The sequence below is a fragment of the Sander lucioperca genome, chromosome 3 (genome assembly GCF_008315115.2).
Source record: "Sander lucioperca isolate FBNREF2018 chromosome 3, SLUC_FBN_1.2, whole genome shotgun sequence".
Classification (NCBI taxonomy): domain Eukaryota; kingdom Metazoa; phylum Chordata; class Actinopteri; order Perciformes; family Percidae; genus Sander; species Sander lucioperca.
Window position 1 is genome coordinate 10,835,000 of NC_050175.1, and position 15,777 is coordinate 10,850,776.

At 41.0% G+C, this 15,777-nt stretch overlaps 1 protein-coding gene across 1 annotated transcript in view; it reads right to left on the reverse strand.

The window, feature by feature from the left end:
- The window catches only part of tox3 (TOX high mobility group box family member 3), a 43,591-nt gene that overhangs the window by 12,402 nt on the left and 15,412 nt on the right, over nucleotides 1-15,777 (reverse strand). Inside the window, exon 2 of the mRNA XM_031281589.2 lies at nucleotides 6,897-6,962. Coding sequence (XP_031137449.1) covers nucleotides 6,897-6,962 — 66 coding nt within the window. The remainder of the gene's footprint in view (nucleotides 1-6,896; nucleotides 6,963-15,777) is intronic.

A 15,777-nucleotide genomic window follows, 5' to 3' on the forward strand; every position in this document is an offset into this window, starting at 1 on the left:
GAAAAAAACTGGCAAGCTGTAATAATTTATCGGACTTAAAAGGTATCAGCCCTGTCTCGGGTCTTTCCTTGTCCAGTACAGTCAGATACACTGCACAGGTTGTGATACTTTGACCACATTTATCCACATAAGCCCTTGCAGGAATGCTTTTGAGGAGGGACACATATCACTTACATTTTTTTGCTCTTGCTCTACTATGGACACTATTTGCTGATGTAAGTAGGTTTCCTGTGGTGTTACACCTTGTAAGGTAAATCAGAGCAGAAATAAATAGGCCACTGGATCCTATAGGCTGCTGCATTGTGGCCTAAATTAGAGAGCCAACCTAGAGATTTGAGATGTCAAAGAAGGTTGGCTAACAGAGCTCCACTTTTGTAGGAGAGCAGCACAAGCATGACTGTGACCTTTAAGCAAAACACAGACATGCACTTGGAGGAGAGGAATGCTGTTGTTTAGTGTCTGCTAAACAGAATGTAAGTAGAGAATAGAAAAAAGAAAATGCTGTGGGGTAAGGAAGTTAGAGCAAGATCAGTATCAAAGACTGTGCTTGTGTGCATTGCCTCTCTTTGTTAATGATGATACAAATTTAACATCTGCACCAGGGGCACCGATAATGGAGACATGGCGTTTGTGTCTCATTTGGGGGGGTATGGAAGATGTCAGCTGTTTGCGAAGAAAAGGCCCTCTCCCCGGGGAAGAGGAGCCAGATTTTACTGGAACCCACAGAGTGTTACAGTGTTGCACACTGTCTAGTGTCATTTCACATAAAGCCAGTCTAATTCTGCACCAGGAGCAGCTTAGGGGGCTCTGATCGGAGATTAAGAGATGCACAATCCACTTTCTTCGCATCACCAGCCTGATTATCCATTTAAATTGTTCTGAAAGGCTAAGCAGAGCCAAGTGCCAAGCCAGATGCTGGCTTGGGATGTGCAGGCATGTACATGTTAAAGGGTGGGCAAGGGACAGTACAACAGAGAGAGAGTAGTGTGTGTGTGTGTGTGTGTGTGTGTGTGTGTGTGTGTGTGTGTGTGTGTGTGTGTGTGTGTGTGTGTGTGTGTCTGTGTGTGTGTGTGTCTTTCCATTGGCAGCAACAGGGTCCAGTGGTAAGAGGGCAGAGCAGGGCTTGTAACAGAGAGGCCTGATGTACCCTGCATGAGCATCACGAGCAGGTGTGTATGAAATCACCAGTCCTCAGTGGTAAACCTGGACCAAACTATACTATTCTGCAAATTATTACAGTTATCATATTCTGCCTGAAAAACAAATCAAATAGTGGGGTTTATCTAGTATGTGGTGATAAACAAATCATAGCTAATAATTTATAATAATCAGAATTACTTGATTATGTACAGCAGTAGATAAAGTACAGTAAGTGCACAGTAAAATTTTACCAAATACTGAGACAAAATTATGCAAAAATCTAAATCTAAACGTCTACAGCCACACTAGCGGCTCTTTGCACAGCAGTGCTTTGAGCTAAATGCTGCCGTCGGCATGCTAACCTGCTCACAATGACAGCATGCTAAGATTTGATAATTAGCACTAAATACAAAGCATAGCTGAGGCTGATGAGAATGTCATTAATTCTGGAAGTATTTAGTCATACACCAAAGTTAAAATTTGGACTTAATGGTGCTAGGTGAAAAGTCAGGGGATAAGTTTTTATGATTCATCCTGAGGAGGGCATGGACATCTGTATAATCCATTCAATAGTTAAAGAGACATTTCACTCAAGTAATCAAATGTTAAACTCGTGGTGGCGGTAGAAGAAACAAGGATCGCTAAAGTCATATACATCGCCTGGGGACCATTTCCTGCCAAGCCATCTGTCAGATGTTGACATTTTTCAAGTGATAAGTGAAAATGTATCTGTTATATCACCTGTGAAATATCCTGGAGGCAATGGATGAAAAGTAAGGGAAATTACCAAAGTCATCCTCTAGGGGAAGCCATCTTTTCATTTTCAAGACATGTCACTAAAAACCAAATAGGTGAACCTCATTGCAGCGCTAGAAGAAAAGTCAGGTGATCACCAAAATTAATCATGCCTTATCCTCCGGGGAACATTATTGTCTTCACAAAATTAGATATTTTCGCCTGGACCAAGGTAGTGGACCTACCGACCGAGCAACATTGCTATCCCTTGAGCCAGGCCACTAGCATGGCAAAAAGTGGCTGTAGTGCAAAGGGTCTACAAAATCTTGTTTTATATATAAAGTATTGCCCATTGTTTTACTTAACAAATTAAACATGAAAACAAGGATTACAACAATAGAAACATGCAGGGAGGTGAGTTTTCCCTTCTGATATTTTATCCTCCTGCTGCCATGGCGCTCTTTTAATATCAGGACAAAAAGCAAGAGAAAGCTTTTCGGGCAATATTCCCAGCCCTTCAATAAACGTAGTAATGCAATTCACAGATGCAATAACCAAGACTTGTTAAAGGCAGCAGCATGCAATTACTGCATATAATAGGTTTCAGAATCAATAGAGACAGGATTGAGGATCCAGTTTCAAATATCTAGACAGGCAGAGTGCAGCTACTCAAATGACATCATCAACCATGGCACCCCTAATCAACATTATTTCTAATTTGGATCATTTGTAGTCCATTTCTACATATTTATAGTTCATTACATGTCTCTAATTTGATTAGGAAAGTAAAGTGATACATCTGAGTGGAACACAATCTCAGTGTACAGTATCCTTTTCCCTGAAGGAAGCAGTCAAGCTTACTCTGCTAGGATGTGTGCTTTACCAGACACACCAAGGTCATCTTATCTCATCCTCTAAGTGCATAAGGTAAATGATACACCAGCCATCTAAACAGCAAATACAGGTCTAGTGTTCAGATGTAGAAGCATTCTGCCTTGAGGACAATACATACTGTTATTTTAAATATACAGTATGTGTTGTGCAGACTGATAGTAACTGGACGTTTTTTAGCTTCAAAGGCATTTGCGTTAAAGTGCCCATATTATGAAAAAATCACTTTTTCTGGGATTTGGGGTGTTATGTTGTGTCTCTGGTGCTTCCACACACATACAAACTTTGAAAAAAATCCACCCATACTGTTTAGAGTGAGATACGGTTTCTGAATGTGTCCTGCCTTCAGTCTCTGGGTGAGCTGTTCAAAATCGGCACGGCTTGTGACGTCACAAGCCGAAATGAGCAGGCTGACCGCAACCATTAGCTATGGCTAATGCTAGCATGCTAACGCTAGCATGCTACCTCGTTCTCAATAGCAAAGCACTGCTACAACACACACAAGTTCACCATGATCTACAAAAGAACTACTTACATGTGCACCCTCATTTAGAAGTCTCCCAGCTAATCCTGCCTTGTAACTGACCGAAGTTGTAGAAACAGCCTTTCTTTTACTGTCTATGGAGCTAGCTAGCTGACATGATCTACATCTGAGCTACTGGGCATGTGCAGTGCAATCAAAGATAGTACAGAAGAAGAAGAAGAAAAGAGGTCTCACTCTGTAGCTAAAACAGAGACCAGCTGAAAAGAGGATCTGCAGCAGTGAGAGAGAGCACTGCAGTACAACACGAATATGGTGTTTTTTGAAAATTAAACCATGTAAACCTATTCTGGTACAACCTTAAAATACAATTATGAACCTGAAAATGAGCATAATATGGCTGCTTTAATGCTTATAGCACAAAAAGTGTGTAACGTTTAACGTAAGTTACATTTTATTCTTCTTACTTTTGAAGAAATAAATAACACATCCTTCCTCTTATAAAAGAAAAGTATAATCCATTAGCAATAAAGCACTTAGTTTTGCAGCTACAGTCTCACTTGGCCTGGTACTGATATGACCCGTAGCTTATGGTAGCTAATGTTAGCAAACTTTAAATAGATATTGAGGGTTAGTTCACGGACTTTATGACTCTACTTGTGTTACTGTTACAGTATGATTTAACATTGACCATTATCCCAAAATTGTCATTTGTGGCAATGACAGCTGCAAAAGTTACATTGTCTTACTAAATGATAGGTGAAACAATTTGACACTTGCATTGCAATTTATTCATGTAAAACAACAGGTGGTTGGAAAACATAAGGGCTGCAGAGCTGTCTGCTGTTGTTCAAGCAGTCAAATTTCCCCAGATTGAAGCTAAGCAATGATGCTAACTTATGCTGTGTTTCCACTGCATGGTACGCTCTGCTCTACTCAACTTGACTCACTTCTTATTGATTTTTCATTAGCAAAAGTTGTGGATAGTACCTAGTACTTTTTTTAGTACCGCTTTCGTCAAGGCTACAAGTCATCTGATCCAATACTAGAAGGTGGAGTTAAAACACTGCAGAGCACTGATTGGTCAGAGATAATCGTCACTAATGTAACACGGGACATCATGCACAAACCTGCAATTTTTACATAGTCAAGCTACTGTTAATAGCGAGCGCAACTTTTTATTCACTTGCCCCAGATTGTAAAAAAAAAATGGCAGCCAAAGTGCAGATGTTCCTCTGTTTGGTTAGATGATGTCACAGCAATTTCACACGGCGGTGCTATGGCAATGAGCTGAGAATGAACCTACAGACTAAGCATTTGTAGCCTAGAAATCTAGACGCACCCTAGCAGCAGCAAATGTAATTTGCAGCCAGGGTTAGTCTAGCAACTCTCTCCGTTGGCTTGTGAGCTGGAAAAACCAAACTCTGGTCAGGCCAATCACATCGTGTATAGAGCATGGATGTATTAAGAGAACGGTGATATAGAGTCGGTGGGCGGGCTTAACATAAGGACGGCAGAGTTGCGACAGTTCCGCGTGAATTCCCTGCTACTTGAAAAGAAAGAAGATGGCTGCTGCTGCTGGCGAACAGCGGTCTTTCGAATCGGCTTTGGCCGCGACTCTGGAAGACTTGGAGTTAAGCACTGAAGTCATTCTTTAAAAAGGAAGATGTGTTCGGAGTTTTGCCAACCGGATACGGCAAAAGTTTAATCTATCAACTAGCTCTGGTTGGTTGTAGCGCTATCCTATTGCGTGCAGCGGAATTTGAAAGACAACCGTTTATCCCACCCCTCGGATTGAGCCCTGCCAATGGTGAGTTCCCAGACCCAACGTATTGATGTGGGTCTGGCTTGTCAGGCTAAAGCATTTGTGCACAAGTGAAATAAATAACTTAAAGCTAATGACAATCTTCCCAGACCTCATTTGAGAAAGAGGTGTAGCTACGCGCAAAGAAGGAGTGAAAATGCATAGAGGGTGCATCTGTTTATGCTATAGCCCTCTGGTTTGATTTAAAAACAATAGTTTACCAAATGTGATGGCATTAATTTAGCCTACTGTCAAAGTAAGCGGTTCATCATGGAGCCCTCATAATGGACACTTCCTTTCCCACTGTACCCTCAGCCCAAGGCAGACACATTAGGTATATAGCAATCCAGTGGAGATAGTGTGAAACCTCAAAGTGGAAGTCACATTAATCCTAATTTAGCTGAGGCTGCAACAAACAATACTTTGGGCACTCCAAGAAAAGAAAACCCTATGCTTAAGACTTCTTCTTCTCTCTCTCTCTCTCTCTCTTGAGCACAATACCATCTGTGCCCTAAACAGTTGTTCCTTTTGATGAAATGCAAATTAGCTAGGCTGTTTTTTTTTTTATCAAGGAGCCCCCCCCATCCCATCCCCCTGTTCCCTGACTGCCACAGTGGGCCCTCACAGCTGGGGGCTGGATGCTCTCCAAGCAGTTTGTGTCAACGTGCTCCCCGCTGCAGTGGGCCTCAGCAGCCAGTGGATACAGAGGATGCGCCCACTCAGCATAAATGTGGGGGGAAATTAAACTTCTTCCATAACACTCTGTGGCTTTGTGAAGCAGCCACTTTATGAACATGAGGTCACGCACTCAAAACACAACACTCCTGTCTGAGCTTGAATGTCACAGTTGCATCCCAACTGCCCAAGTGACTGTGAATGAAAACAATAAGGTTAACATTGACATCTATCTCACTATGTAGGAGCTGTGTAATGAGGCTTTGCTGTGGGTTTTGAAGCCAGATCAATCTCCCCTGCTAAACTGGATGAGATTGGCCCGTTTGAACCACAGAGGATGACGGGTATTTTTGGTACACTTGTCTCTAATGACAGGGCAGCGGAGTGGGTGGAGGGGGAATAGAACGGGTAAATTTAGCACACTGTTAGGTCTACTATGGCTCAGAGAGGCGGTTATATACCTCCAGAGAAACAACTATTCTCTTCTTTCTTTCAATGTAACAGTACAGTACACAGAGCTATTCCAGCAGAGCTACTCCACACTCAGATTGTTGGTGACATTTCACTTTTTGTAAGTGACTGCAGATAGGAAGTGTCAGAACTATAGAACCTCTTTGGGCTCCTTCATTATGTCTTTGAAACGAGGAAAAAAACAGCTGTTTACCTCAGCTTTATCTTACAGATTGCAGACAAGACAGTTCACATCAGCATCAGCTCTCAGAAGTTACTATGAGGCAATATAGGCTGAGCATAGCTCATCTTTCTGTAAGCTTATTGTCTTTTGTGGCTCTCAGGTTAAGCAGCATTTGAGCAGGCAGCATTTCAAGCAATAAAATAATGTTGCCTATGACAAACATGGATAAATTCAAATTGGAATTTATCATTATGGATGTTATAGAGGGTTTTGCAGTCTAATATAGGGCTTATGCTTTAGCTATTGGCTTTTACTGTTGCCAACTTTGGCCATCTACATTTCCTTAAATAGTGAATGATGAACCACAGAGAAATATTTAAGAGAAGTATAATTAATATACATGATGACGCTTATGAAAAAGCCTAACTAAATGAAAAATACGCTGTATTAACTGCATTTCTATTAGAGAGTAAGTTTGCATTGGTTGAATTTCCCATGTTGAGAATTTGAGGAAAAAAAAGGAAAAGTACACTCACATCACCAGCAGCGAGCAGGGCACCGTTCGCCTCCGCCATGTTCATGTAGTTGTTGTTATTCTGAAACTGCAAATGAGAACAAAAAACACATTCAGCTTACTAGTGTCCAGATAAGATCCAGTGCAACTCGAGCTCTCCCCTTTCATAATGGACACCTGTCACTCAAATAGATTGTCACACTTGGCTCTGAATGTTTACACACTGAGTTAACCCCTTTCTCGACGTGCATGAGCCATTATTGCTATGCCATTATTGTGACATGATGAGAGGCATGTGAGAGGCCCAGGCCAATTCAAACCAGGGTAATGAGAATCTGGTCTGGCTATTCAGCTCATATGGGATGGCAATTAAGAATATGTTTGCATCACAAAGCCAAGTATCAAGATGCAGTGGCAGGTTATTAACTTCAAATAAACTATGGGAGAGGGGAGATACTGAGGGGAAATAAGGAGATGGAGAGTGTTTTTAATATGGCTGGAGTACATTTTTGATTAATAGGAGCTTGGTTTTACAATTTATCCCACCAACGTGATTTTGACATTCATCTATCTTTGTGAAGAATGGGATTTCAACATAAATGTATTTTGGATCTATCCTATATTTTAGTGCAGCAAATAAAAGTGTATTATACTCAAGCATTTACCTGTTAATATCAGAGTTGATATCAGAGTAATAACAGAGTCACCAGTGGTGATACAATTGTGAGTGACACACTTTAAAGACACATCAGTATATAAGACAATTGATAAGATATTAAAACCCCGTACTTTGGTAAGAAATAACATGTTTTTTCACAACATACCCCGCCCTCCCAACCCACACATAGCCTGCTGGCAAAATGGCAGCCACTTCCTTTCTTTGGAGACACAACCATGCTGACAGGTAGGAACAATGGGACATAGAATGAAGAATTATGGGCTAGCAGCTGGGCCCAGAAGCACAATGCACCTCTCTGTGAGTGAGTGCAAAACACAGCCTACACGGCAAGGAGGAGAGTCGCAGTGCGTTTGCGTCTTTATGAGGTTCCACTGAGAACACATTTTCAACAAAGCTCGGCAGTAATCTCTTTTGTGTGTTTATTACAAAGTCACTCTCTTAAAACATTATGAGATGAAGAACTCCAATAGACGGAGAGAGAGAGAGAGAGAGAGAAAATGGCTTATTATTCTAGCAGAAGCCAAACAATAGTGGAAACAAATTAAGATCAGAACAAACTGAGAAGTGCATTAATATATTTTCTAGCCCTTTGTGTTTTTTTTCCCCTTCTCCTTTTCTTCTGAGTGGTTAGTTTGCGAATGTAATTACCGAAAGAACTGCTGCTAATCAACTGCGAATGGTATCCATTAATTAGTCTATGCCCTGGAGAGAGAGTGGGGAATCAGCAGCAATGTTAACAGTGTTATGCACCAATGAGAAAGGGAGCCACAAGCTCTGCTAGCAGTTGCTGAAGCAGGTGGTTTGTGCTGTCTAGGCCTCTTGTGCTGACTTACCTGGAGCTGCCCCACTAAACTATATCTGACTGGAGCACCGGGGGTTTACATGTTTGCCCAAATGCACACACAAATGTATAAAGACACACACACACACACACACACACACACACACACACACACACACACACACACACCTCAAGTGAGAAACATCTGTCAATAGCTAGCACTCATTCACTTCCAGCTGTGTGTAACTTTGAGACATGACATGGCTGGGTTATGTCAGCCACTCGGCTGGTAATTAACCTTATGCTGGGCTTATCTTGGAAGTGTTACTCCGTCACTCTTCTTCTTTTAGATAACAAATTGAAGTCTCAGAGATATCCTTCTCTATTCAAGCACTAGGAACATTGTTCTGATTGTGGGGGGAGATATGGCTTCGTGCAGTGCTGTCTCTGTTTCTTCTATCCCTGTACCACTCTGGGTGTGAATACGATTTTTTTAAGAGTGAGCAGACAACTGCACTTCTTTGTAAATAGTTCTCTAGTTCAGGAAAACCTCAGTAGAATACAGACAGATCTGAAATCTTAAAGGACAATTCTGGCGCAAAACGAACCTAGGGGTTAATAACAGATGTGTACCCACTCGATCGCTCTCTGGGACATGTTTTCATGCTAATCGAATGTGTTTGTAGCTTGAAACATGCTAGTGCGGACCGCTGATTAGCTTACAACGCTAGTATTCGGGTCACAGGGAAAGTAAAAACAAATCGCTTATTATACCACTAAAAAGGCTCAAAATATCACCACACTTCACCGGTAGCATAATGAGGGTCCCTAAATGTTAACTGAAGCATTGAGAACATTGTAAGTGTACAGACAGTTTATTAAAAAGTCGCCTTCTCGTATACAGGCGGCCGCCGTCTTGGGAGGTACTGTCTTTCTAAACTATCTTTTTAATAAACTGTCTGTACACTTACAATGTTCTCAATGCTTTGGTTAACATTTAGGGACCCTCATTATGCTACCGGTGAAGTGTGGTGATATTTTGAGCCTTTTTAGTGGTATAATAAGCGATTTGTTTTTACTTTCCCTGTGACCCGAATACTAGCATTGTAAGCTAATCAGCGGTCCGCACTAGCATGTTTCAAGCTACAAACACATTCAATTAGCATGAAAACATGTCCCAGAGAGCGATCGAGTGGGTACACATCTGTTATTAAACCCTAGGTTCGTTTTGCGCCGGAATTGTCCTTTAATGAAACTTTTAATATAAATGCTTGTATACTTTCTTGCCTGTTGTGTGAAAGAAAACAAGCTGCGAAATGTTTCTGTGTTTGGAGTAGCTTTGTCTCAGGTTCCATGCAAACGTCTTGTTGCCACTTCTTGGTCACATATATTTAGCTCAATTAGCTGCCATGTTGCATCTCACTGGTTCATGTGGATGACAACTTCACGAGCCATGTAAGTGTTTATAGGGCTGCTTGATTATGGAAAAAATTATAATCACGATTATTTTGGTCAATCTTGAAATCATGATTATTTAACAGGATTACTCATTGTCTTTTGAAAAGATGTTGCAATTATTGAAGTTAAAAAACAGTGAAACAAATGAATAGTGACATTTGCCTTAATACTTTCCCCTTAAAAATCTGAGTTGACTTGGAAAATGGAATGTTCTTGTGCAAATTATCGTTTTTCTCAATTACTCTGTTTTTGTGATTGTTAGAAGCCAAAATCTTAATTGCGGTAATTGTACAGCCCTAAGTGTTTATAAATCAAGAAGTGATGTGTCATTAAAACAAACACCACAACTGAGGTATGGTTGAAATACATACTGTAAGCACAGACATTAAGCAGATCATATTAGCTCCATTAGAGAGAAAACACAATCAAGTTAAGTCCAAGTGCTAATTAGTGATGTGAAACTCCCTGGGCTCCATCTCTGTGAGTCATGTTTTATTGTGTTTCCAGGGCCCTTAAGAGCAGTTCCATATCTCCTCCGAGAACTGTGACTAACATCCCAAGAAATGTCCCCAGGCACCGGTATCAATCTTTACCATTAAAAGCTGTACCATGTCACAGCGCAGCCCGGACCGGAGGCCCCAGTGGACGACCAGAGCAAGGAGTGGAGATTATTATTGTTATTTCTGATTAATTTTTTGGGGGGAAAGCCATTTGCCGCTCTTATTCGCAGCAGTGACGATTGAGTCAAATGCCAGATGAAATTAAGTGTGATTGGAGGGACCATGCAGCAAAAATGGGTCAGCGCAGACAATGAAGGCTCTGTAATTAAAATGATGTGACGAGCTAGACAAGAGCTGCCATGTGAGGGGCCAAACAACCGTGTGTGTGCACAGAAAAGTATTTTGGACTCAGAGATGTAACATATATGAAAAGTTGGGGAAATCTGAGGAGTGGAATTACTTGACTTTTTGCAAAATAAATGCTTATGAAACACAATAAACTGGCCTTAAATATCTAGTAAAGCACTATAGCAACAGCTCAGGCAGTGATATTACATGCATTCAAGAAACCAGCATCTCACGTCTTCAAATTTCCAAAAAGCAGTCATGTACTACTAGAAGCGACCCACAGGAAAGCCGTAGAAAAGAGTGCTTTAAAGTAGCTGTGGGGTAGAAGGCTTTTATTAACAGAGTGAATTTACGGTTAAAGGTGCTCTGTAATATGAGTCGCACTAAGAGCCAGACATGGCTACATGGCAGAGCAAACACTGGGCACTCAGTGTTTTTATTTCTCCTTCTGCACCACCAGCACATTTCTTCAATAACTGTTTAACAGGAGAGAATTAAGAGCTTACATGGGCCCTGATCCTAACGTGAAAAGGCTCCACTGTCTGCATCATCGCAGGCAGACAGAAAACCAAGCAACCTCACAGTGAATGGGATGAATATGAATTTCTAGGTTTTTCCATAAATGCACAGTACCGCCTTTTTTTTTTTAAATTCTAAGTCAAGATAATATTCTATTCTTTGAATCATTGTGAAAGCGTTAGTCATTCATTATCAGACAAAACAGTTACAATCACATTCTAAACAACAAACATTTCTGACAGACACCAGTGTAATTTTGATGCTTGATTTCCCCCCCCACATTTTAAATCCCTGTGCAGGAATATTTGTATGAAAGAATGTCCAGGGGGAAATAAGGTGTTTTACAGCTATTATAGCTAACAAAATTATTTCAACCTCAGGGTGAACACAATATTGCACCAACATGAACCCATCTCATCCCCAATATGATGGAGTAACCGCACAGATCCTATCAGTAAACATGAACTGGACAACCAAGATCCACAGAATACACGCCTGAAGGGCCTCTGATAGCACAGCTGCCATCTCTGCATGCATACAAATGGAAAATAAACACGCACTAGCCCACACCTTCTCATCTAAACATTGAATACTGCTTTGTCAATGGTGATTGCATCATAAAGAATGACTGGGAAAGATGCAAGATGACAAAGCATGTTACCATACAAAATAATGTAAATTAGATAATTCTGCATTTTCAAATCACCTTCAAAAAAATGTTTCTTGGTTATAAAGTACAATCAAAAAGTCACAATATCAGTGCTGTCCGTCAGCAGGTAACTAAATTGGACACATTCTTCCTCCCCACTGAAAACCACCAAACTAATTCAATCAAGAGCCCAGGCTTTTCCAGAAACATATCAACTGCTGACAAGCGATTTTACAGTTCAGCTTGCGCTCAGTAATCACAGCCTAGCATGTGTTCTCTGGAACATGACACTTGTGCTAATATGTTCTCCAGTGGTCTCCATAAAACACAGCAATAACACCACAGTTCAAACTCAACCTCCAATCCTGAGAAACCCGCGGTAATTCGCTATGTATTATTTTATGCAATTTCCTTGCTCGACCTACCACTAGCCAGGCCTCTCATTCAGTGAAGGGGATTGCAGACTCAAAAGAGCAGCACTGTTTCCTTTCCTGCAAAAGCTGGTCAGGCCCTGTTGTAGCCTCTGGAAAAGTTATCTACTGTTTCCCAAGGTCCTCCTCACCAAATACATGCTCATTTACAACCCAATTCAGCATAAACACTCAATGCAGCTGCCTCTCTGGTGATCACAAGGCCCATTCACGCCCAGCAGGCCGTCGTGCATGCAGCGCAGAGCTGACATATCTAGATATATATCCTCCTATGTGTGCAGCAGTTAATTTGTAAAGCGACTCCACAACACAGCATGTCCACGCAGTCAGCCACAACCTGTGTTCTGATCTGCAGGCCGAATAAATTTGTAATTCAGTTTAAAGTCTAAAATCATTATTCCTCCAACCCAGCACTGTCTTCCACCATTAGGACTACTAGTCCTCAACTACATAAGGTAGAATTGAGGGGAGGGTCACCGTAAGCATCTCACTCTTCCTCTGCCTCTCAGTGTGAGTACTATCGCAGTAGTGCAGAGGATCAGTGTGAGAAAAAGTCTGGGCCTAGGTCTTATCCGGGATCTGAATCAAGCTGGTGACAGTTTTGTTCAGGCTGTGTGCTGATTAACTCCTCTCTCACACCACACTGACCACTGTGGCCTGAACTAATGTCATCACAGCTTCCTTTGCTTTAGTAAACATAGTCCTGGAGGAACAGCTTAAACCCTTGCGGAGATATCGAACCTGTCACAAAAACGCCACGTTTCCTGGTACGTGTTACGAGAATTATGATGAATCAGCTCTAGGATGCAGATCGAAATTTGGACCTCTAAGTTTTGAAAAGATGTCATCACTAAGGTCTCTAAAATAATGTAAGCAAGAAATTATAGATGGTGGTTGTCATGAGCAAACCCAAAAGCAGAGCCTCTGTTCTTCAAATTACTCTACTGGTCACGAGGCTTGAAACTAAGTTTGCATATCCAACCAAAATGACAAGCTTAACTATCAAAATAAAGGAAAAACTTAAAGTGATTTCACAGCTCACCAAATGTGTATTATATGTTTTCCAAGCCACCCAGTTGTTATGGCAGTGTTGAAAGACCATAAAAGGCGTGCTATAGTTGGAGCGTTCAGTATATTCCTTGGGGCTAAATTCATATTCAGCACGGACGCAGTGTACAAGAGTGATAACATGGAGACACAAACAGAACAGCGTGAATCAGCTTTTGTAAGATCTTCGATTTTCTTTAAGTCTTCTTTTAGTATTTGAGATTGAGATTACTAGGTTTACATACATTAGTTCTGGCAGAAAAGCTGTGAATCGCAGAAAAGTCAACTTCTGGCACAGGCTGCATTGTCGAATCAACATATATTATATAACACATTAAAATACATGCTGTACATTGTCAAAACACTCTTTGACCCATTGTTTGACCACAGCTGTGCTTGCCACTTTGGCTATTGCATTGAATGAAAGAGAACACAATACCAAAGTCATTTTGGGATCTTCAGCTATATGTTGTAATTTAATAATAGTCTCCCAATTTAGAAGCACAATTACAGCCTTGCTAGCAGCTATGTGAGGCTGTGCTGTACTTGGGCACAGGCGTCTTTGAGCTAAATGCTAACATTAGCATGTTAGCATGCTCACCATAGAAACACGCAGAGGTTTAGCAAGTAATGTTTGATCACGGATGTCTGTACAAAATTTCATGGCAATCCATCTAATAGTTATTGGCCATAGAGTTATTTCTGTATGGACCGAAGTGGTGGACCGACACTGCCATCCCATTTTCTTATAATTCTAACATCCTAGGCTTCTCTGTCATCAGGTTTTGTGCATACATGTTGATTTTAAGACTAAACTGTGAAAATAAGGTAACACTTAAACACCTACTTGTTAAGCATGGCCACATCCAACACCATGTTACACAATGGAACTAAAATACACTGAGGTTCACCATAGCTATGTTTTCTCTAAGGCCTAGGACTTGCAAATGCTGCCAAAACAAAGATGGTCTTAGCATTTGTCATAATGGATCCATAGTCTGAGCCCCGAAGTCTCAATAATATGCAGGTCAACATCCAACATCTCAGATTTGTGTCTAGCATTTGAGTCTGCGCTTTACTCTCAAGAGCAAATCCTAAAAGAAAGTGCAAGCTAAATGGGGTTCCATCTTTGATCTGGCGGGGTGCAAAGCCATTGGCCCACAGCCACAAAGGAGCTTAGGCAATGGAGAGGGCCTCAGAAACATGGTGTAGCTTTCTCACAATGGCTGCTGTTGCATGGACACACAGCTCTTGAGGAAGCAACATGAGAAAGGCTTGGCTTGGTGGGGTTGTCTTGCTTTTACTGCTAAACCATGTCTTGAGGCTGTTTACTCTCAGCAGCTTTGAAGCAACTCCAACTCAAGATGGTATCAGAGGTGTGGATTTTAACCAAGCTTATTCTGCAATGCTTTCCATTCTACACTAAAGAGCAAGAGGCTGCTGTAGGGTTAAGGAAGCTAATAATAAAAAAGTACATGGTTAAATGTCATACAAGAGAAAAGCAGCTTTCTGGTACTAGAAATGGGTTCTTCTTGGTGGCGCAAAGAGTGATGGTTGTGCTACTTCTCTTGGTTTGTCAGATGGCTAAGAGCTCTGTTACTTGAATTCACATAAAGCTCTATTGAAAGCTGCTGGGAGTTGAGTGCTCTCTTATTGCTCTAGCAGCACAGATGCATTTTTCTATTCCCTGTACTGCTGTTACTGGCTAATACACTCATTATAACCGGCTTTGGGAATGTGCACAGTCAAGAGCTTTTAGTGATGGGCTCAACACAATCCTCTATTTCTTATCTAGTGATGGCAGTAAAGGGAAATATTTGGGCTACAATGGCTAAGATAACATATTTAAATCACAATAATTAAGGCAACAATATCAAGATATTCAAATCAGTAAAGGCGTAATGCATAGTATAGCATACTTTTGGACAACTTGGCCTAGTGACTAGCTTGGTTCTGTTTAATTTATTTCAGGTTCAATGATATAAGATATATAATGATATCAACCCAATCTTTATAATGAAACATTCTCTTTCTAGGGGCTGTGACATTTAAAATAGGTTTCGGAAATCCTTACAAAAATACTTAAAAACTATACCGTAGCTATGTGTGCAGCCATCTGGATGTTTAAAATATAAAGTGTCTTTGTCTCCTCCAGTTATGTGTTGATCAGAAAGTCCAATCCTAGATTTTAAAACCCTCCTGTGTGTACAGAGAAAAAACCTTTCAAGTCGGTGTGTCTTTTCTGATATAAGTACCATAAACCCACAGTAAGCATTTAAACAAACAGTTGTTCAATCTCTTTAAATCTGAAAAACACAAACTGCTGAGCGGTGACTCATATATCAGTCTATTATATACTACAGGGCTGACTGTATTAAACAAATGGCTAGGCCTGCAGCTGGAAAAGAGAGGCAATATAGAGAGAGCAGAGGTTATTGTCTAATTTAAATCTTGGCTGCTTTCCCAGAGCTGTGCCACATTCCAATTTGTG